This window comes from Dermacentor silvarum, chromosome 2 (genome assembly GCF_013339745.2).
Source record: "Dermacentor silvarum isolate Dsil-2018 chromosome 2, BIME_Dsil_1.4, whole genome shotgun sequence".
Lineage (NCBI taxonomy): Eukaryota > Metazoa > Arthropoda > Arachnida > Ixodida > Ixodidae > Dermacentor > Dermacentor silvarum.
In genome coordinates this window covers 43,402,538-43,424,768 of record NC_051155.1, presented here as the reverse complement: position 1 = coordinate 43,424,768, position 22,231 = coordinate 43,402,538, and the positions used below count along the sequence as shown (strand labels likewise).

Here is a 22,231-nt window from a genome sequence, read left to right as displayed (position 1 = left end):
GCATATATTGCAGTGAACGGCAGTAATGAATATAATGACGTAATTTTGGCTCCCCCTTCAACTTCGCTATAAAAGGATTTTTTTGCATATGACTGATAAGAGTTCCCACTCATTTATACCGCAGCCTTGTTGGCAAACAGTAACTCTTAGAAATCCGACCTAGGTATCTTCCGTATGCAGGTGCAATAATGCCATCGCTGCGATTCGGCCTTATCTGTAGCCTCGGTAGCAAGCTCCCGAGATACTACCGTGAAATCCCGATTCGTGGCGATAACGACAGACTTGTCCAAGAAGGCCAGTGCCATGGTTGGAGGCTGCCACCTCCTCCGCAACTACGTCGCAAGCGACACTTTGCGTTTTCAAATCTTACACAGGCTGCAACCCCTTTTTCGAAATTGCATCTTTTGTTGATTAAAGCGTAGTAGCAGTTTGCGCCGAAAAACAATTCTACATCGTGTCCTTCACATGTACCAGTTAATGATGCAACGTGCAGGCAGGAACATACTTGCGCCGCACGTCATAGGTTTTCAGAACACGTGACAAGGCCTTCTTTTGGGGACATGTTTAATGGCAGCGTCGACTCAAGGACGCGCGGCTAAGCGAGGTCACTGGTCAACTTGAATGATGTTCTACGCAACGAATGAAACACTTCCGGGGTAACCGCACTCAGAATGTTCGCGACGTAATTTGAGCCAGGCACGTAGCCCGGATATTTTTTTCGGGGGTCGGGGTGGGGGAGCTAAAGCACCGCGATCGCCCTGACTGCATGCGGTGCTTCGTTCTTGTAAGTTCGCAGGCGTCGAAGAAACGTTGAGACGCGAATGCCCATAATAGCGGCACGTTCGAAGGATACGCGCCTTTGTTAATAGGCGACGTGCCAGGCACAAAAGGCCGTAAAAAAAAGACAAAATTTGGAGAGGGGGGGAGGCGGAAGCCCCCCCCCCCCTCTCCAGTATGAAACCCTATGAAGTCAGTGTCCCACGTTTAGGCCCACTAGTTGCAGCATGAACAGGCAGATGTGAAGATGCAGAAGATATGTTCCAAGCATTGTATACAGAACAGCCTGCGCGAATCGCGACTGTCTTTACGTCAGCGAAAGCAGTCTCTCTGAAAGCGCTTGAAGCAAGAAATCTATGTCAAAGATATCAATTAGAAATGAATCAGAAATGAAGAAACAATGTCGTTTCCATTGCACTTGCGGGGCAGGTGGCAGGCTGAATATGCCACCGACGATACAAGGCTTCTATCATTGCTAAGGAAACTGGATTTCAAGGGAGCTTCTCGAATCCCTTGCTATCCAGACTACAGAAAACTACTGAAAAAAAAATGTGGTTGATCCCTCTTATATAGGAATCGGTATAGAACACGAAAGTGAAACGTGTCTTCACAGAAGTAGTGTAATGTTTATTGCACATTGATATATAATGTCTATTGGTGTTTTGTGGCTAAAGCGCCCTTAGGCGTTGATGCACCCACGCTGACGCCTGGTGGCACGTCTCCTCCATCACGACTACCAACGTCGATGACCATGAGCAACCGTCGTGCATATGGAAGCTGCACTACGCTGCACACGCTAGCACAACGCGAAAGACGAAGCACGTAACTGACACACTAATACAACGCGCAAGACAAAGCACGTAACTGAATCGTCACCGAGTCAAATCAGCGCGTACAGCGCGTCGTAATTGCAGCCTCCGCGATCAACTTCAGAAACATTTTCAGAGCTAATTGCGGAGGCCACGCTCCGCTGTGCTGAGTACGGTGAACGCCACCTGGCGTTGGTAGTGCTTCTTGATGCGAGCGTCCCTTCGAATGCTGGCATCGAGGTGTCGTAGTGCTGAGACCACCGAAGCGTTCACTGTCGGTGCGCGTTAGTGTTATAATGCAGTACTTCTCTTTTCTGCTCGTAGGCGGCGGCACCGCCCCGAGCAAGAGCGCGGGTACACGGAGGAGTGTTAGATATATAAGGCGCGTCTGTGTAGCTCTTTGCAAATGCGTTTGTGGCGCAATGGGTTAAACGCTCGGCGATCTGTCGTCGCGGAGCGAGAGGTCGTGGGTTCGATTTCCAGATTTTGCATGTTTGTGGAACTTTTTCTTCTAGTTTCTTTCTTTGTATTATGTTCGTGTACATTGTAAGCTGACGTATTTCCGTGACGGAAATACGTCAGTGAAGTCTTGGTGGACCCCGGCATAAAACACTTTCGTGTTAAAAAACGCTGTATCTCAACGATGGCATGATCCCGCCTGCATACGCAGAATGCCGTCGTTTCGAGCAGTTCGTGTTGTGAACGAGGCTTGGGTACGTGCAATACTTATTACCACTTTTTGATCGGCGTCCTTTGTTTCTTTCTTCTTGTAACATGAACTCCTGAACCAAGAGAAAACATAAGCCAGATGCAGCATTGAATTTGAATTTATTGTACTAGCTGTTGCAAAGTATGGAAGTCAATGTGAGCAAAATTCTACGTATTAACCCTCTCCAGGTGAAGGCCAAAATCTTGTTCTGTCATTACTGAGGCCGCAATGGCGTATTCACTTTCTGTCATCCTCGCCTCAGTGGTAAGCTCAACCTACTCAGCGGTTCGCTCAGCTTACCGGTAACAGCATACTCAATTAAAATGACAATTACATGACAAGCGCCATGGGCTAGTCATATCACTACTGCAAACCATTACGTTATTAAGCAGCTGGAATAGCATGTCAGGCGAATAGCCAGGCTAACATCTCCAGCATCTCATTAAAGAATGTTTCTCTCTCTCTCTCTCTCTATGTGACACAGAAAGCAGCTTAATAACGTAATGGTTTGAAGCATGTGATATGACTGGACTATTGCGCTTGCCTAAGTGCTATCTGCCACATGCAATGTTTTTTTTAGTTTGTTTCAGTTAAAAAAAATAAAACCTTGTAGAATGAGATCATACGGCATGTTCTCATTCTACATGGTCCTTTTTATTTTAGCTGAATTAATTTTAAGAACATGTGGCAGACAGCACAATTGTGCTGTCCAAATTGTTCTAAATTACTCGATGAGGTGGCCTATTACTTCTACGAAAAATCAAAACGTTTAATTGAACAATTGACAGTTTATTTATTTTTATTTTATTTATTATACCCTCAAGGTACAGTTGTACATTGCAGAGGGGAGGGGCAAGGTAAATACAGAGGCAAATCGCACAGTCGTTGATTATAGAAAAAAATACAAGTACAAATAAGCAAAAACTTTCCAAGAAAACGTCAAGCTAAATGAGTTGATATCAATAAACAATAAAAAGAACAAGAAGAAATAAGGAAGACAAAAAAAAGAATAAAAAAGAATTGTCCTGGAAATGTTAGATAATTACTTGATGCAATACCTGGGAAAAAAACATGGCAGAACATCGCAAAAAGTGGTATACAAAATGATAAGAATGGTAAATAGAAACTTAGTAAGCGTTGCAAAAATACACGGCGTAACAAAAAGAAAAGAAACGAAAAAGAAGCATCATATAAAAATACAAGCCATAACTTAAAATTATGGCATAAGAACAGATATTATGCAGAACAAGCAATCGCAACATTAATTTATAAAATGAAACTTTCAAGTGTGGTTTTAAAGTTATTGGTGTCAATTATGCTTGTAAGTGATGCGGGTAAGTTATTCCAATCTTTGCCCGTTTGAGGAAGAAATGAATATGAAAAGCGGATGGTGTTGCAACGCGGAATGTTTACCTTTTGGCGGTTGTCAATGCGAAATGTCAATTAGTTACACTAATTAACTTTTTATTAATTACCTCACTGCACATATTTTAATTGTAGCTGGTGATTATGCCAGGTATATCGACGGAACAAATTCTGAGGATCGCAGTGGTTTCGAGATATGCGGTGTCAAACTTGCAGTAAAAATGCACAGTTTTTTAACTTAATTTTTAAGAACACGCTGTTTAATACATTGAAACACACACTAACTGGAACGCCAATGCATTTTGGTGGACACATTCAAAATTATTATATCGAAACTAGCCTATAGTCCTCAAATCTCCGTCTAAGTCGATATGCATTGCATGCCCACTAGCTACAATTCGTAGATTAAAATATGTGCTGCAAAGTAGTTAGTGTTTATTAGCGCAATTAAGTAAATTATTCTAAAAGCATATTGGTTTCTCGTAACGTAATGACCGCCTTATCGAGTAATTTTGATCAAGGTTTATAATTGTGCTATCTGCCACAGGAGGAGGAGGAATGAACGTTTATTGCTAGAAACAGCGAGAAAGTGTTCTTTCTTCGCCATAGGTGGGCAGCTCTCTCAGTCCAGAAAGCCGTTGGCTAATGCCGCAGCCCGGGACCGGTCCACCAGACTTCGCTGATCCTCCAGGCTCTGTGCCGTTAGCATTGCCTCCCACGTTTCTTCGGTGGCTTGTATCGTTTCTGAGGCATCGTCTTGACTGTTTTTCTCGCGGTGTGGGCACACCAACACCATGTGTTGTAGGGTGTCTGGTACATCACAGTATCGGCATAGGTATGAGAATTTAGTGGGATGCATCCGGTGCATGATAATTGCATGGACATATGTATTTGTTTGTAGTCTGCGGAGGGCGGTGGCTTCTTCCTTGCTTAATTTTGGATGTGGTAAAGGATATTCTCTTCTTTAGAGTCGGTAATGTTGCAGTATTACGGCGTAGTTGATGGGAATGTCCTCCGCCCTCGTCGATTTCCGGATCCCGTGCGGCAGGAAATCCCGGCTGGTATGTTCTCGGGAGACAGCATGTGCTGCTTCGTTTCCTGCCAGGTGTTCGTGGCCTGGGGTCCATACGACGTAGGTTTCGGGTAGTTCTTGGCGTCTTGATAGCTCTTTTAGAATTTTCACGGCAGCGGCAGAGATTCGGCCTTGTTGTAAGTTTCTACATGCCTTTTGCGAGTCGCTCAAGATGATTGCGGTGTCCTTGCATGTGGCGATGCCGAGGATGATGGCCACTTCCTCCGCCGTTTCTGGATTTCTGGCCGGTATGGTGGCAGCAGCTAGCTCATTCCCTTTGTTGTTGGTCACGGTAATTGCGTAGGCTCTTCTACCTGGGTGTTTTGCCGCATCTGTATATCTCGTGTTGGGGTTCCTTGAGTATTTCTTGCTTAGCGCTCGAACTCTTGCTTGGTCAATTAAAAAAATTGGTGCAACTAAAAAAAAGACACCACGTAAATGGACACATAATCCGCTCTGGAACAATAATGCGGCCTTACTTGTAGAGTATATTTCCGCATGTCTATGGCACAAGAGGAATAAGAAATGACCTTTTCAGCGTTGTAAATAATTAGTCTTGCGATAACAAAGGCCCACAGGAAACCACTCTCTCATGCATCGTTCTGTTTACCAGCGCTTCAGCTTGCTGGTACAACGCTGCAAGTGTCCGATTTTGCTCAACGCTTGACGCTACGCGCGAGTAGGTACACATACCTCAATTTATTTAATTATCCAGTTACTTCACGGGTTCCCACTGGAACATTAAATGAACACGCATTTACCATATGCCGCTCTACCATTGCCACTACCGTATCCACCAGCTACCGGTTGGTTTGCTTGCATTGCCTAAAGCACGCCACGTGTACAACTGGCGCAGCTTAGCGAGCATGCGCCAACCAGACTTGTGCCTGAGACCGTCGCGGCAACGGTATAAAGCGATATATAGCGCTATGCTAAACGTTCGTAACAACGCTAAAATTTCAATTTCCCTTCCCTTCCAGAGAAGTGCGTTGGAGGAAATCGCTACCAGCGATCCCATAAAGCTCTGATAAAATAACGGGTAAACAACAAACAAAGCAACAATTCACAACAGCGTGACCCGCCGTGGTGGCTCAGTCGGCTAAGGCATTGCGCTGCCTAGTCAGCACGAGATCTTTTCGATGGAGGCGAAATGTAAAAACGCCCGTGTGCTTGCGTTGTATTGCACGTTAAAGAACCCCAGGTGGTCAAAATTAATCCGGAACCCTCCACTACGGCGTGCCTCATAATCAGAAGGGGTACTGGCTCGTAAAACCCCCGAAAGAAGACAAAACACAACAGCGTGGAAACGCGTAGATGGCCTGGCGATATTTCATTAACCAGAGAAACAAGGAAACAAGATATGGGGCGTGCTGTAGGTGCGCAAATCCCGTCTGCAGCGGCCGCATTAGAATGGGGGCGAAATGCAAAAATTTCGTGTGCTGTGCATTGGGTGCACGCTAGAGAGCCACAGGTGGTAAAAACTTATCCGAAGTCCCCTACTAATTAAGGCGTACTTCATAATCATATCGCCCTTCCGGCACGTAAAGCCCCAGATTTTCATTAATTTTAATTACGAGTTCGTCTAACGTTTCGTCTTCAGCCCGCGAGATTTAGCATGTTCAGATTATGACTTGCGGTAGGAACGCCGATGCGAATTAATTTAAGCCATGCACAATTTATGGGTTAAATTGATAGCGCGAAAGAAAATTATGGGCAAAGCGGCGTGTTCCCGAGTCCGCATCCATGAGCAGGCACCCACAAAGATCGCAATATTTTAGAAGTGCTAACCACCAATCAATACATTCGAAGCGTAGGTGAGTGTAGCTCGACCGAATGCGCAGTACACAGCTACATCACCGTAAGTAAACGCAAATGAAAAGAATAAAACAGGTGGGTCACACGCAACCAGTACAATACGAGTTGAAACGTAACACGTTGCAAGCAAGCGCAGTAACACGCAACAGCAAGCGCGCAATTTTACGCGAGAACAATCATCAAGATTCGAGGCGGGAATATTTTTAAGCGGCGCTACCGCGCCAGCCAGGAATTGAATAACAATAAACGTGCCAAACAAATTATGTCGGCTACGCAAGTTTGCCTGATCGCGTTCGTGATCGCCAACAATGCGGGAATGGTGGGCCACTGGAAGAGCAAGTAGCGTACTTCTGTATCGCCAAACGAGCGACACTAGTTGAAGCCCAAAGGTTTCGGCATGCGTACAACAGCAGCTGTGATAAGCCTGTCATGAGTAACTAACTCTCCTTAACGTTAAAAAATTATGGGGTTTTACGCGCCAAAACCACGATCTGCATTATGATGCACGCCAAAGTGAGGGATTCAGGATTAATTTGGACCACCTGGGATACCTTAGCATGCACCTAAATCTAAGCACACGGGTGTTTTAGCATTTCGCCCCGACAGGGACACTAACTGACCCGAACGCATTCCACGGACCATGGATGGCTGCAATATAATTAGGAATTAAATTTGTCAGTGCAGCGCTATATTTCGCACGTTGTCAGGATCGTCGAGAAAAACACGAAAACGCGTCACGAAATAGTTATTCACAATGTGGAAAAAGCAAGCATTATTTTATCTGTGACAAACATGTATCAACGTTTAATTTAAGACGGCGGCAGGCTCACAGTATACTTTTCTAGCGCGTCGCGCAAACGTCACATGCCCATACAAAGGGCATTTGGGGGTAAAAATTCACAGAAATAAGGCACTTTCGTGCGGTACTCACCTTTTTTTTTTGCCCGTATCGACCAGGCATGATCCGTTTTCCGAGTCAAAGAAGCGATGCCGCGTACTTCGAGGGTCATCAAGGGTCCTTGGTTAACGCATCGAAGACAAAAAATGGAGAGCACGCTCCGCCAGTTTTCAAAGTCGAAAACAAGGCGCGAACCGACTTGCCCGAGCAACCGGCGCCGCTTCCCGCCGTGAAAGATGTGAAAGGGGGAAAGATTGGAAGGACAGCTCGGGAGAGAGGATGGCAAAGGGAGGTTGAGCTCACGCGACCAATGCAACGCCCTCGCTCATGGCTTTCGTCACGTGATAGTTGGAGGCGGAGAGAGACAGTGGCTATGAAGAGGAAGAGGCGCTATGCAGCCAGGGCCGCCGGGCATGGGGGGAGGTAAAAATTCCAATCTCATCCTCCTTCCATGTTTGCCAGTCTCGGCGCCGTTAACCTTGCGTTAGCGCGGAGAAAAGAAACTCGGGAAACGCGCTCAAGTAGAGCGCCCGCACTGAAATGCGCAATGCTTGCAGCGTTAGCTCCGGATACCTAGGAGTGGTGAAATCGACATTCTCGGCAATCGCTACACCGATTTCGATGACGTTTTTTGCATTTAAAATAAAATGTAAAATCAAGTATGGGCTAAAAGCAGATGTTGATTTAATGTCGGCGCTGTTTTTCGAAAGAGTCTCGAAAATTCGAAAGTATCAAGTTTACAACTCTGCGACATAGCAATACTAAACGATTTCGCAATTTTGTAAACTGCACCTAATAGCACACCCAAAGCAGACAAAATAGATGCAGTGTACGCGGCTCTGAAAGATACCGCTAATTATCGAACGTGATTGTTTTTTTGTTTTGTTTTGCAGAGCCCTTGTAAACGTTGTGAGAAGTGCACGTGGACTGCAAACTTACCTCTAAAGCAGATTTGCCCGCCTTAAGCGCTCCAATCTAGGTAGACGCTGGCATAATACACCCCCCCCCCCCCGCCATGCAGCGGCTGTATATATCTGTACTGAGCTGCTGACCAACCGTGCTCAGTCCTGGTGACTGCAATATCCGTTTTGGTGCATTGTTGCGAGTTTGTTAAGTGCGCGCTTCTATTGTGAAAAATATTCCAAGTAAATATGCAAAGCAAGGTCTTTCAAAACATTTCAAATATGTCGCCAACAAACGATGAGTATTAAAATTTCTGGCAACGCTTACTATAATTTGTGGTGCACTTCTAAAATCGCCGTGCTGTGGTAGCAAATAATTGGGCAAAACGAACATGTCCAGATGAAATGCTATGATATGCTGCTCTCCCCACAAAGTGCACATCGTTATTTATAGCGCTAATTTTAGCTATCGCTTTTTAGCGTATATAGGTATTTAATTTGAAAGAGGGATGAAATGAACGATTCAGTCTCACAACTTCGGAGAACACGACGATGAAAAGCGTTATAAGAAATTGATGAACTTGTGATGCCAGTTTTTTACTACTTGATTGAACAACTGACAGCGGAATTGTGATGCAGCTCAATGTGCACATTTCGGTAATAGCGAAAAACTGTCAAATAACGCGCTGGCGTGGAGCTTGAACTAGCATCGTGCGAAAGACGCCCATTATGACAGCCTACAGAAAACCGCACAGGTAAAAACCCGAGCGATCTTCTGCCACAAAAATATATCATCGGACTCACCTATTCATCTATCTGAAACTAACGCTCACACTAAATTTGAGCAGCTGCTCAGCGTAGGCACACGTTTTTCTGTTACCCGCCACGGTAGCTAAGTGGCTATAGCATCGTGATGCTGAGCTCGAGATCGCGGTTACGATAGGATCGGAACGCAACAACGATCGTGTACTTAGATTGATGTGTATCTTAAAGATTCCAGGTGGTCAGAATTAATACGGACTCTCCACCTACGGTCTGCTTCATAGTTTAGGCACGTACAACCCTTGGATTTATTTTTCACTTTTTCCGTTATCTCAATTAACGTGGTTAAAGGCCTTAGTTCTTGCATGTATGCTGCCTTCAATCTAGCCCATTTTTTGTACGTTTGCTTCATGTTTTTTTTTCTTCGTGAAATATGTATAGACGCTACGACTGGACGTACAGCGCAACGACACATGTGCAGCTAATGGAAATGTACACCTTACAGGATGGTAAAATGACAGACAAAAGGAAAGGCAGTGCATGTACATGTTCTTAAGTACAGGCTGTGTGACCGGTATGGGCACTAGATATCTAACAACCGTATAAAGCAGCGCAAATAACTGAAATGCATATTTTATTCATATATATCTGGATAACTATCCGCACAGATATCTTCGAGACCGTTTTACAAAACGTTTTCTAGGCGTCTTAGCAAGATGATAGCTTAAAACAGCTTAACAAGACGTCTTCAAGCCGTCCTTCGCAACAAGTCTTCAAGACGTACATATAAAGATGTTTTGTAGCCCTCTTGAATAGTTGAAGACGTTCTAGTTCATTTTGGCTAGTCCAAGACGGCTACAAAACGTCTTGTGTTCAGTGGGCTACTTGGTGTAAATTGAGTGAGAAAGATGCGTGCAGTGCATTTCGAGAACCAGTTTCACTCAACAGGTGTTCTTTATCACAGGGATGGTCGACACGTTGGATCAGTCAGTCGGCCAAGTGTTTAAGGCGTTAGGCGACGCTGGAATGCTGGAGAACACTGTTATCGCATTCAGCAGCGACAACGGCGGTGCCCCTTGGGGCAATCACAACTCTCGCGGTTACAACTGGCCACTGCGGGGAGCGAAAGGCACGCTCTGGGAAGGAGGCACCAGGGCAGCCGCTTTCGTCTGGAGTCCCCTGCTTGCTTTTAGACGCCGGGTGTCCAGCCAACTGATGCACATCACGGACTGGTTGCCCACGTTCTACTCAATCGCCGGTTGGTGCGACGCTTTCTTTATTTATGGTTATAGCAATAATATAGACACTCCAGACGCATTGCTGTCGTCGCCGTGAGGTTCCTTATAAAGTCCAAGGGGGATGAAATTGTCGCCACGCGCCGTATGGTCGAGGCTCAATCTCGCGCACGCATGGGATGGAAGTGGGAAGGAAGCTCGCCGTCTTCCAGTCGTGCGCAGCGCTCCGGTGGGAGTATCTATTGGGTGAGAGGGGGGCGGGGGCATTTAGAGTTACTGTATATGCTACCGAGGAATAAGGATTATAAACAGGGATAAAGTGCCTCAGAAAGGCTGGCCAACGTTTCGATAGGAGGACCTATCTTCGTCAAAGGCGGCCTCGTCATCCTCGGCGGGTTAGTTTTAAAGGGTTAGTGGAGTGACGTCACGTTGATGTCCGCTGTGGCTGGCTGTAAAGGGAGAGACTGAAAAGAAAATGAGCGCTGGCGCTTGACTGGCTAGGCGCGGTTTCTAAGACGAGGGGACAAGAGCGGGAGAGCGAGAAAGCGGCAAAAAAAATGTAAAAAAGAAAAAGAAAAAAATCGTCAGAGGGGGTTGGGGGAGCGAGAGGCGAGTGAGCGTTCGGAGGAGTCGTGGTCGGCGTGCGTTTGGGGTCCCTGAAGAGCCGGTCAGTGTGCAGCTTACAATACGAGTTGAAAGCATGACTTGAGTAGCGTAGCATCAAGGCATCGGGTAATTTTGTGGTTGACAGGGAGCAGCTTGGTCCGTCAAAGGACGTTAGCCTCACTAGTTCGCCCTAGGCGTCGTCGCGGCGGTATACAGAATTGGCGAGACCTTGTGTGGTCAAGGCGCCGAAAAAGGTATCCTGGCATCTGGGATTTTGGAGTCTCGGTGTGGATCTTGTGTGGAGAAAGAAAGAAAAAAAACCGTCACAGGAGGGTGACAGTGAAGAAAAAATATAATTAGAAATTTAAACATGGGGGGGAGACAGGTGTACCTGGAAAAGCGCTCGTATGGTTGACCAATGCCTAAAAGCATGGAGGACAATAATAAATTGAGTGGTAGGAGAGATGCAGGGAAGAACTGGAAATGGAAGAATAGGTGAGGTTGAGAGGAAAACGAAAAAAAAGAAAAGAAGAAAAAAATATAAAGAAGAGAAAAAAGAACGGCACAGGAGAGTGACAGCGGAAGAAATATAATTTGAAACATGAACACTGAGGGGACAGGTGTACCTGGAAAAGCATTTCTATGGTTTATCAATGAGTAAAAGCATGGAGGAGGATAATAAATTGAGTGGTAGGGGAGATGCAGTGAAGAACTGGAAATGGAAGAATAGGTGAGGTTGAGCATCGAGATTAGCTGGAGGTTTAACTTGTTTTGCGCCTTTGTTAATGGTATAACAATTTAAGGTTTATTAGCGATTCTAAGTTGCCACGCGATAAATTCATCCCCGTGGGGTGCAGGCATTTAAACTTGTGTATGAGGTATGATTCTGTATATTTTCTCTCGCGAGGTGAACGAAAATTTGTTTGTAGTATATAGAGTCTTGCTTCTTCAAATATATGGCCGTGCTCATTGAAGTGGCTGGCTACTGCTTTAGGTAAATTGTGTTTTGTATCTGCGCGATGGCCGTTGAGTCTTGTGTGCATTTCTTGTCCAGTCTCACCTATGTATTGCTTGTTACAAGCGGCACATTCTAGACAGTAGACTACGTTGCTTGACGTGCAGGTGAAATTCGAAGTTACCTTGTGAATGTAATCTGACGCTGTACTTTTGACTGTAGTAGTAGATTGAATATGTTTGCATGTGGAACACCTGAAGCGGCCACCGGGACCGGATGTTGGCTTCGTCTTTGTCCTTAGTTTGGCGTGTACAAGAATGTCCTTGAAATTACTGTTCCGTCTGTAGGCTACTCTGGGCGGGTCGGGAAAGATCTTATGAAGTTTCTGGTTGCTGGTGAGAATTGGGTGGTATTTCCTGAGGATATTGTTCACGTTGGGGAGTGCGTTTGAGAATTTAGTAGTAAGAAGAGGCGTTGTTGTTCTTGTGATCTTAGGGCGGGGTTTGAGGACCTTGGCTCGATCAAGCTTGGTTTCAGCGGTGTAGGCTTTCTGAAGGGCAGTGTTCGGGTAGTTCCTGCTTGATAGGGTTTCCTTAAGGTGATCGAGTCTGTCTATGTAGTCATGGTTTTCAACGCAAATGCGACGAAGTCGTGTGGCTTGGCCTTTAAAGATACCTTGTTTGCAATGTCTGGGATGGTGGCTTGTATAATCTAGGTACTGTTGTTTTTCAAAAGGTTTTCTATACAGCGTTGTCTTTAGTGTCCCATTATCAATATATATTGTTGTGTCCAGAAAGTTTATGCTCTCATTTGAAGATTTTGATGTGAATTTTATTGTTGTATGAAAAGAATCTAGGACAGTTACAAGTTTATCTCAACTTTCCTGACCATGTTCCCATATTATGAATATATCGTCTATGTATCGTAGGTATGTGTGGGGCTTGTGGGTGCAACGAGATAGGAAATCCGTTTCTAGAGTACCCATAAATATGTTGGCGTAGGTTGGTGCAATAGGTGTGCCCATACTTGTCCCATGTATTTGTAGATAGTAATTTTCCTCAAATTCGAAGTAATTATATGTCAGAACTAGTTCAAGAAGAGACAAGTATACTTCAATAGAGTGTTGTGCATTGTGTTTGGACAGCGTTTCTTTTATCGAGTTTAAATCATCAGGGATTGGAATGTTGGTGTACAGGGCCGTGACGTCTAGTGTTGCGAGAATTATGTTTTGCGGTAGTGTGCCTTTTGTAATAATGTCCTCTATAATTCTGAGTAGATGGGGGGTATCTTGTACAAATGACGCAAGTGTTTTCGGAAAGTCACCAAGGAAGTGGTTAAGAAATGTGGAGAGGCTTTCTGTCGGGGTGTTGTTGTTCGATACTATCGGACGCCCTGGGATATTAGCGGTGTTAAGTTCAGTGGGTGGAATTTTATGAATTTTCGGAAGGAGGTAGAAGCGTCCTGCAGCTTTGTTGCTTGGTTTAAGAAATTTGAATTCTGACGGTGTTATCAATTCATCATCCAAAAGTGATTTCAGCCTGTTGGTAATTTTCAGTGTGTATGGTAACGTCGGATCATTGTCTAGCTTACGGTAATGTTCAGGGTTGTTTAGCTGTCTGTAAGCCTCGTGCTTGTACTTATGTATCGGCCAAATAACTATACTTCCACCCTTATCTGCTTCCTTAATGACAATGTCGTTCCGGCAACTAAGATTTGAAATGTTACGATTCTCTGATGAAGTTATGTTTTTAGGTCGCTTAGCTGTCTTGGATTGTCTTATAATTTCTTTAGTGACAGTTTTGAGGTATAGGTCGAGTTCTATGGCTTGTTCTGGTTCAGGAGTCCAAGTAGATTGGGCTCTAAGTGGGGTCGTCACTGTGTCTGGTGCGTTGTTGTCGGCGAAAAAATGTCTTATCCGCATTCGCCGGGAAAATTCCGAAATATCCTTGTGAAGCTCAAATTCATTTATTGTGTTGTTCGTGGGACAAAAGTTTAGGCCCTTGCTAAGTACGTCTATTTCTTCCCTACTTAATGTTTTTGAAATATCTACAACATTAGACTGATTTAATTTTGGGGAGCCTTCAGCCACGTCTGCTATTTGTAGATTCGAGCTCCCTTTTGTTGGCGTGAGGTAGTCGTTTGCCTGCAAGGTTGTTTTCTGATTGAAGTTCGCTTTCTTCCTCTGTTTTTGAACCAGTTTTCGAGACTGTGCTTCGTGGTACTGTTCTAAATCTTTCGTCTCATCCGGTGTCAGAGCTATGTTCTGAAGTCTATGGCTAAAACTTTCCAGTTGTTCTTTGCAGTGTTCCGTGAGTATATTCAAAAGTGAGAAGGAGGCATTGTTTAATGTTGTCTGACAGTTTGCACGATGATGGGGTGGGAGTGTTCCTAGAGCTGGTATAGCCTTCAGGGTTAGTCCCTTGGGGATTATATTGTTCTGTGTGCAGTCTGTGTACGTTTTCAGATGAAATGTGTTACTCGCACGTTTTTTGGTAAGTTTTCTGGCCTGCAGAAATTCTGTACTGCGTGGCTGAGAGTGGTTATTAACTTGCAATGACTGTCATTTATTGGCCTTTTGGCGGGTAGATCTGCGTGTCGTTTGCTTCTGTTTGGCAGGTTTGTTTCCGCATGCCTGACTTAGTTCACTCTAGAAACGGATTTCCTATCTCGTTGCACCCACAAGCCCCACACATACCTACGATACATAGACGATATATTCATAATATGGGAACATGGTCAGGAAAGTTTAGATAAATTTGTAACTGTCCTAAATTCTTTTCATACAACAATAAAATTCACATCAGAATCTTCAAATGAGCGCATAAACTTTCTGGACACAACAATATATATTGATAATGGGACACTAAAGACAACGTTGTATAGAAAACCTTTTGATAAACAACAGTACCTAGATTATACAAGCCACCATCCCAGACATTGCCAACAAGGTATCTTTAAAGGCCAAGCCACACGACTTCGTCGCATTTGCGTTGAAAACCATGACTACATAGACAGACTCGATCACCTTAAGGAAACCCTATCAAGCAGGAACTACCCGAACACTGCCCTTCAGAAAGCCTACACCGCTGAAACCAAGCTTGATCGAGCCAAGGTCCTCAAACCCCGCCCTAAGATCACAAGGACAACAACCCCTCTTCTTACTACTAAATTCTCAAACGCACTCCCCAACGTGAACAATATCCTCAGGAAATACCACCCAATTCTCACCAGCAACCAGAAACTTCATAAGATCTTTCCCGACCCGCCCAGAGTAGCCTACAGACGGAACAGTAATTTCAAGGACATTCTTGTACACGCCAAACTAAGGACAAAGACGAAGCCAACATCCGGTCCCGGTGGCCGCTTCAGGTGTTCCACATGCAAACATATTCAATCTACTACTACAGTAAAAAGTACAGCGTCAGATTACATTCACAAGGTAACTTCGAATTTCACCTGCACGTCAAGCAACGTAGTCTACTGTCTAGAATGTGCCGCTTGTAACAAGCAATACCTAGGTGAGACTGGACAAGAAATGCACACGAGACTCAACGGCCATCGCGCAGATACAAAACACAATTTACCTAAAGCAGTAGCCAGCCACTTCAATGAGCACGGCCATATATTTGATGAAGCAAGACTCTATATACTACAAACAAATTTTCGTTCACCTCGCGAGAGAAAATATACAGAATCATACCTCATACACAAGTTTAAATGCCTGCACCCCACGGGGATGAATTTATCGCGTGGCAACTTAGAATCGCTAATAAACCTTAAATTGTTATACCTTTAACAAAGGGGCAAAACAAGTTAAACCTCCAGCTAATCTCGATGCTCAACCTCACCTATTCTTCCATTTCCAGTTCTTCACTGCATCTCCCCTACCACTCAATTTATTATCCTCCTCCATGCTTTTACTCATTGATAAACCATAGGAACGCTTTTCCAGGTACACCTGTCCCCTCAGTGTTCATGTTTCAAATTATATTTCTTCCGCTGTCACTCTCCTGTGCCGTTCTTTTTTCTCTTCTTTATATTTTATTCTTCTTTTCTTTTTTTCTTTTTCGCCTCAACCTCACCTATTCTTCCATTTCCAGTTCTTCCCTGCATCTCTCCTACCACTCAATTTATTATTGTCCTCCATGCTTTTAGGCATTGATCAACCATACGAGCGCTTTTCCAGGTACACCTGTCTCCCCCCCCATGTTTAAATTTCTAATTATATTTTTTTCTTCACTGTCACCCTCCTGTGCCGGTTTTTTTTTTCTTTCTTTCTCCACACAAGATCCACACCGAGACTCCAAAATCCCAGACGCCAGGATACCTTTTTCGGCGCCTTGACCACACAAGGTCTCGCCAATTCTGTATACCGCCGCGACGACGCCTAGGCGAACTAGTGAGGCTAACGCCATTTGACGGACCAAGCTGCTCCCTGTCAACCACAAAATTACCCGATGCCTTGATGCTACACTACTCAAGTCATGCTTTCAACTCGTATTGTAAGCTGCACACTGACCGGCTCTTCAGGGACCCCAAACGCACGCCGACCACGACTCCTCCGAACGCTCACTCGCCTCTCGCTCCCCCAACCCCCTCTGACGATTTTTTTCTTTTTCTTTTTTATATTTTTTTTGGCCGCTTTCTCGCTCTCCCGCTCTTGTCCCATCGTCTTAGAAACCGCGCCTAGCCAGTCAAGCGCCAGCGCTCATTTTCTTTTCAGTCTCTCCCTTTACAGCCAGCCACAGCGGACATCGACGTGACGTCACTCCACTAACCCTTTAAAACTAACCCGCCGAGGATGACGAGGCCGCCTTTGACGAAGATAGGTCCTCCTATCGAAACGTTGGCCAGCCTTTCTGAGGCACCTTATCCCTGTTTATAATCCTTATTCCTCGTGTGCTACTCCATTAGTCAGCCATCTTTTTTGATTTTGTATATGCTACCAAAGCATATACAGTAACTCTAGGGGCATTCTACGCCGCGCGCCCCCGCCCGGGGCGCTGTATCGTGAAAGCCATCTGCGCAGGGTCAGAGTCCGCTCTGCGCTGTGTTGTCGCGGCTACGGCCCGTATTCACAAACGGAACTTACCCTTAACTTATGACTTAAGTAGCCGGTCGATGCTTAACGCGTTTCATAGACAAATCTTGTATTTAAAGTAAACTTTATTCGACACTTGAGTGTCGGAAAGTAAAGTACAGCCATTAGGCAACCTTAAGTGCGACTTTCGCTGCTCTCGCCTAGCAAGCAAGATGGCCGACTGCTAAGGCAGCCTCGCCGACTTTGCCGATTTCTCCGGACGTGTTTTCGACTGACGGATACAGCGTCCGTTCTCTTGTTCTCGACCACGCTGCGATGGCGCGAAACGAGCTCTAGGAGCACGGCACGTTCTTCTTCGGAAAAGTTTTTCTTTTTTTTTTCCGTCGTCCGAGCAGGTTGAAAACAGACAACACACACACACTCTCTACGCACAAACACCGCACGTTTTCCGCAAAAAAAAAGAGAAAAAAAGTCGGGACGGCGACGCACACAACCGCAGTGGCTGTAGAGTGTACTATGCTAGTATACTCTAGTAGCTGCGAGAACCAATGTGAACTTGTGGCCAGACGAGTTTGAGTAAAGCGCGAAAACCAAAAAGTTTTTTTTTGTATTTTACTCAGCAGAATGCGCGTGCAAGCACTGCAAAGTTTATATCCGCATTACTCCACTGCATTATTTTATTGCGATAGCAATTATATGGACACTTCAACCGAATTTCTGCCGTCGGCGTCGCCGTCGCCGTGAGGTTCCGTATAGATGAAATCTTCGCAACGCGCCGTATGCCCCAGCGGAAGCGTGCGGGTACGCGCGCTATCACGGAGAGCGAACGCACTCAATCTCCCACGCGCAAGCAAGGAAGCGGAAAGCCAGCGCCGGAGGGAGCAGGGGGGGGGGCACTTCTCTGCCAACAACCGCGCTCGTCGCTCGTCCGCACAGTCTCTTATCTCTCCCACGCTCAAGCAAGGAAGTGGGAAGCCAGCGCCGGAGGGAGCGGGGGGGGGGGGGGGGGCGCACTTCTACGCTGCCAACAACCGCGCTCGTCGTTCGTTCGACCGCACCGTCTCTTATCTCCACATGGCTCTGACCTTTATGCGCCGGGCATTCGCCGCTCAGTTTCCGTTGAAGCGATAGACCGCACGTACCTTCGCCCGCTGCGCGGCGTATGCGCTTGCTGCCAGCGTTTTGACAGTCGTTGTCTGCAGTCATTCAGTGTGATCTATTCGAGTTTGTTTGTGCGCGCTCACACCACGCTTGTTCATTCAGTTAGTAATAGTCGGGTCACATTTTCCAACGCACGCTAAACATGCAATGCTGCCCGGATGGGCAGTGCAGCGCTACAGGTGTGTCCCTTCGCACGCGCTGCCCACGGTAAGCGCTTCTCATCAACACCACCGTTTCACACGCGCCTTCTTGTGGTCATCGAGTCTCTCTTCATGTCGGTCTACTTACGCCGCAGCACACCTGCTTACTTAATCAGCTCATGTTTACTACAATTCATATTGCTACCAAGGCCGCTCACCTTACTTCGTATGACATTGCTGTGTTGCTATCGCATTCATTGCTTCGCCCTTAGGGCAAAACTGTGACATTTTTTTTTTACGATTGAACCGATCGTACACGTGAATTATTTACGTATCCTCGGCGCCAGACGGCATACTTGACCTGAAAAGTGTTACTTCCGAATAATATACTTAAGTGTCGTTTTTGAAGTACTCTCCTAAAACTTTCCTAACACTTGTACTTTTCCCGCACTTATTGGCGCCCTACTTAAGTTCCGTTTGTGACTACGGGTCTTAGTTCGCGTTGATGCGAGCGGCTGCACGAAGGTGAATTCGCTCGCTGCTGCCGCCGCGCTTACTCACCCCGGTGTATTGACAGCGAGCTTCCGTGGTCATCGAGTAAGATACGTTCATGTTTGCTTCGGCGCGCGGGACACCTTACTTGTTAATTTAGTTAGTATGCCTATATATACAAGTTATAATGGCCCATAAAAGTACTATCCTTACTTCGTATGGTTTCCCCCAATTTGTAATCGCAATCGATGCGTCGCCTTTCGGGCGAAATTGCCACTTTTTTTCTTTATTTTAAGTGTGTACGTCTGGTGTAGATACATTAGAACTGGATAGTGAACTATCGTACGTGGGTCTATATGATATACGTACTCTATTGGTATGGAACATCGCGAGACGGCTTCTGCAAGTTGCTGGCTTCTACTCAGTGGATTTTCCGACTTAACCACACAGGCTGCGGTATTTTTACGGTTTCGATGGAATGTTAAGGTGGCATATTCCGCCAACGTGCAATGAAATATTAAGTCATTGTCGGAATTCGGCACAAGTAAGAAATTTTCGTGTAAAGCGTCATTAATGCTGGAGTAAAACGTTGACTTCAAGGCCATACTGTGAACAGCCCGATCTTATTTTATTATTGTTTGTTATTCTCTGAGGCAGGCTATGTTTTGTCGTTAAGCGTAAAGGCGTGGACATAGCTGGGCGTAACGCGGACGTGTCACACGCGGCGTAGTTAAGCTACGTCTGCGCAAATCGGACGCTTGTATACAGTCTAGCGTCACCGCGCAGCCAGAGTGGCTGGCCGCGTTCGACGCTGGTTGGCGTGGCCAGCATGGGAATAGGACATGTCCTATCTCACGCCTGAGCCGCTAGACCAAAGTGCATCGCACGCTATCTTGGACGGCCGGCAGCATGCTGGCCTACTGTTCGGGTGAACTGAAGCAAGCATGCTGTGTTTGTGCCTTCGCCAAACAAAAAAGCACTCACTCGTCGCTAACATATGCACGTGCCCGGCGGCAAAAGCTGATCGCCGCTCGGCTGCGGGCCACGTTGAACGCACTGAACTATACACGGGTCAAATTTTTGGCAGTCGTGGCGTCACTGGCGTGGCGTATCAATCAGACTTCGCCGGCCGCTGCCTGGCATGCTGGAAACGGCGGACTATATCCGCGCCTGAAAGGAGCAGCCGGCATCACCTACAATTCTAACCGTTCCTACTGACATATTTTTATAATAATAATAATAATAATAATAATAATAATAATAATAATAATAATAATAATCGATCAATCAATCAGTCATGTTTATTTAACGTGCCCAGGCACAACCCTAAGGTCTGAGTACTGGCGCACGCATACATTACAAATCGAAAACAAACCACTGCAGGGGAATATCATTACAAGATAAATGAATAAAAACAAAAATTTGAAAAGAAAGTACCGCCAACAAAGCGCAAAGTAAATACAAAAAAAAGGAGGAGAAGGGCACTTGAACAATGCATGAAATTATAACACAATGAATAGATCGGAAAAGAACAATGACAAGGAGTTATGAAAGATATCAAGATCACGAAAGTAAGTGTTCTAAAGACTCTGTATTCTGTGGACAGTTGAGTGTTCGTGATGACAGGCTGGAACATGGAAAGGTCTATGTTCTCTGGTGATGTTGCGTGGGTTACGAAATATGACACAGCTGAGAAGTTCGGGACACGTGAGGTTACCGTGAAGGAGTTTGAAGAGAAACAAAAGGTCAGCGCGATTAAGGCTGTCGCAGAGTTAGGGCAATGACAACAATCCAACAGTGCTAGTACAGGGTGGAAAGTCCAGGTTTGCAAAGCGGTGATTATATATGCTTAGAAACTTTTTCTGGACACGATCTATAATGTCACTGTTGGATCTAGAAGAGCCATTCCAGACGACCGACGCATATTCGAGTTGAGGAAGACAGATGGTTGTGTATAATTTGCGGAATGGTGTAGGAGACTAGAATTCCCTCGATAGTCTACATACAGAACCAAGAAAGTGCATACCCCGCATTGCAACGCATTTAGTGTGAGCCGAAAAGTGTAAGGTTGCACTTAAAAGTGCTTGGTTGTTGCATTAGTGCTGTAATAATTAAATTCTCTAAATGTTACTTTTATGTTAGTCATGTATTAACTCGTTTGTATGTTATTTTACAAGCAAATGGTGTTCTGCAGAGTGCTTCAAAGATTGTTTTGTATGTAGTTATGAAATGTCTGTTTTACAAACTGCTTTTGTAACTTGCAAATTCCGCTATCTCTGCTGCCCCAGCGAGGTAAGGCCTAGTCAGAAGATTTAAGCCCTCCTTTTGCCTTACCTCGCGGGCAAACCTTGTACCTGTTTTGCCCGAATAAAAAAAAAAGTGCACCAAGATCATTGATCTCGCAGACCTTACACAACGGCACAGAATCTACAGAATAAGAAAAATAAATACTTGCTGTTTTGCGTGTAAAGGTCATGACTTTGGTCTTAACAGCATTCAAGGTAAGGTAAGGTTAGGTCAAGCGGTCATAATAATAATAATAATAATAATAATAATAATAATAATAATAATAATAATAATAATAATAATAATAATAATAATAATAATAATAATAATAATAATAATAATCAATCAATCAATCATTTATTTATCGTGCCCAGGAACAACCGTGAGGTCTGGGTGCTGGCGCACGTATACATAGAAAAAGAAATACAGCAGGGGAGTATCAGTGAAAAAAAAAACAATGAATAAAAAATATCAATCTTGAAAAGAAAAGTGTACATACATGTAACCGAAGGCGCAAAATGCATACATAATAAAATGGAGAAGGGAAGTTGAACAATATGGTGAAACTAAGACACAACAACGGAAAGCTGAGAGCAGAACAAAGACAGAGAGTTGTGAAAAATATCAAGGTCATGAAAGTGGGCGTTATAAAGACTCTGTATTCTATGGACGGTTGAGTGTTGGTGGTGACAGGCAGCAACATGGAAAGGTCTGTGTTCTCTGGTGATTTTGCGCGGAATACGAAATGTGATACAACTGAGGAGTTCGGGGCACATGAGGATACCGTGAAGGAGTTTGAAAAGGAAAAGCAGGTCAGCACGATTACGGCGGCAGCGAAGTAAGGGCAATGGCAATAATCCAACAGTGCTAGAGCAGGGCCCAGAGTCCGTGTTTGCAAAGCGGTGATGATATATGCTTAGAAACTTTTTCTGGACCCGATCTATAATGTCACTGTTGGATCTAGAAATGCCATTCCAGACGACCGACGCGTATTCGAGCTGAGGAAGACAGATTGTTGTGTACAACTTGCGGAACGGTGTCGGAGAATTGAATTCTCTCGACAGTCTTATTACTATAATAATAATAATAATAATAATAATAATAATAATAATAATAATAATAATAATAATAATAATAATAATAATATAAACAGAAATATATTCAGGGAAAAGGCAGTGTTAATTGCATTGAATTTTACTTTAATAC

At 44.9% G+C, this 22,231-nt stretch overlaps 1 protein-coding gene across 1 annotated transcript in view; it reads left to right on the top strand.

The window, feature by feature from the left end:
* LOC119439986 (arylsulfatase B) overlaps positions 1-22,231 on the top strand; it is a 59,967-nt gene that overhangs the window by 32,238 nt on the left and 5,498 nt on the right. Inside the window, exon 9 of the mRNA XM_049661271.1 lies at positions 10,074-10,367. Within this exon, the coding sequence (XP_049517228.1) occupies positions 10,074-10,367 (294 nt within the window). The remainder of the gene's footprint in view (positions 1-10,073; positions 10,368-22,231) is intronic.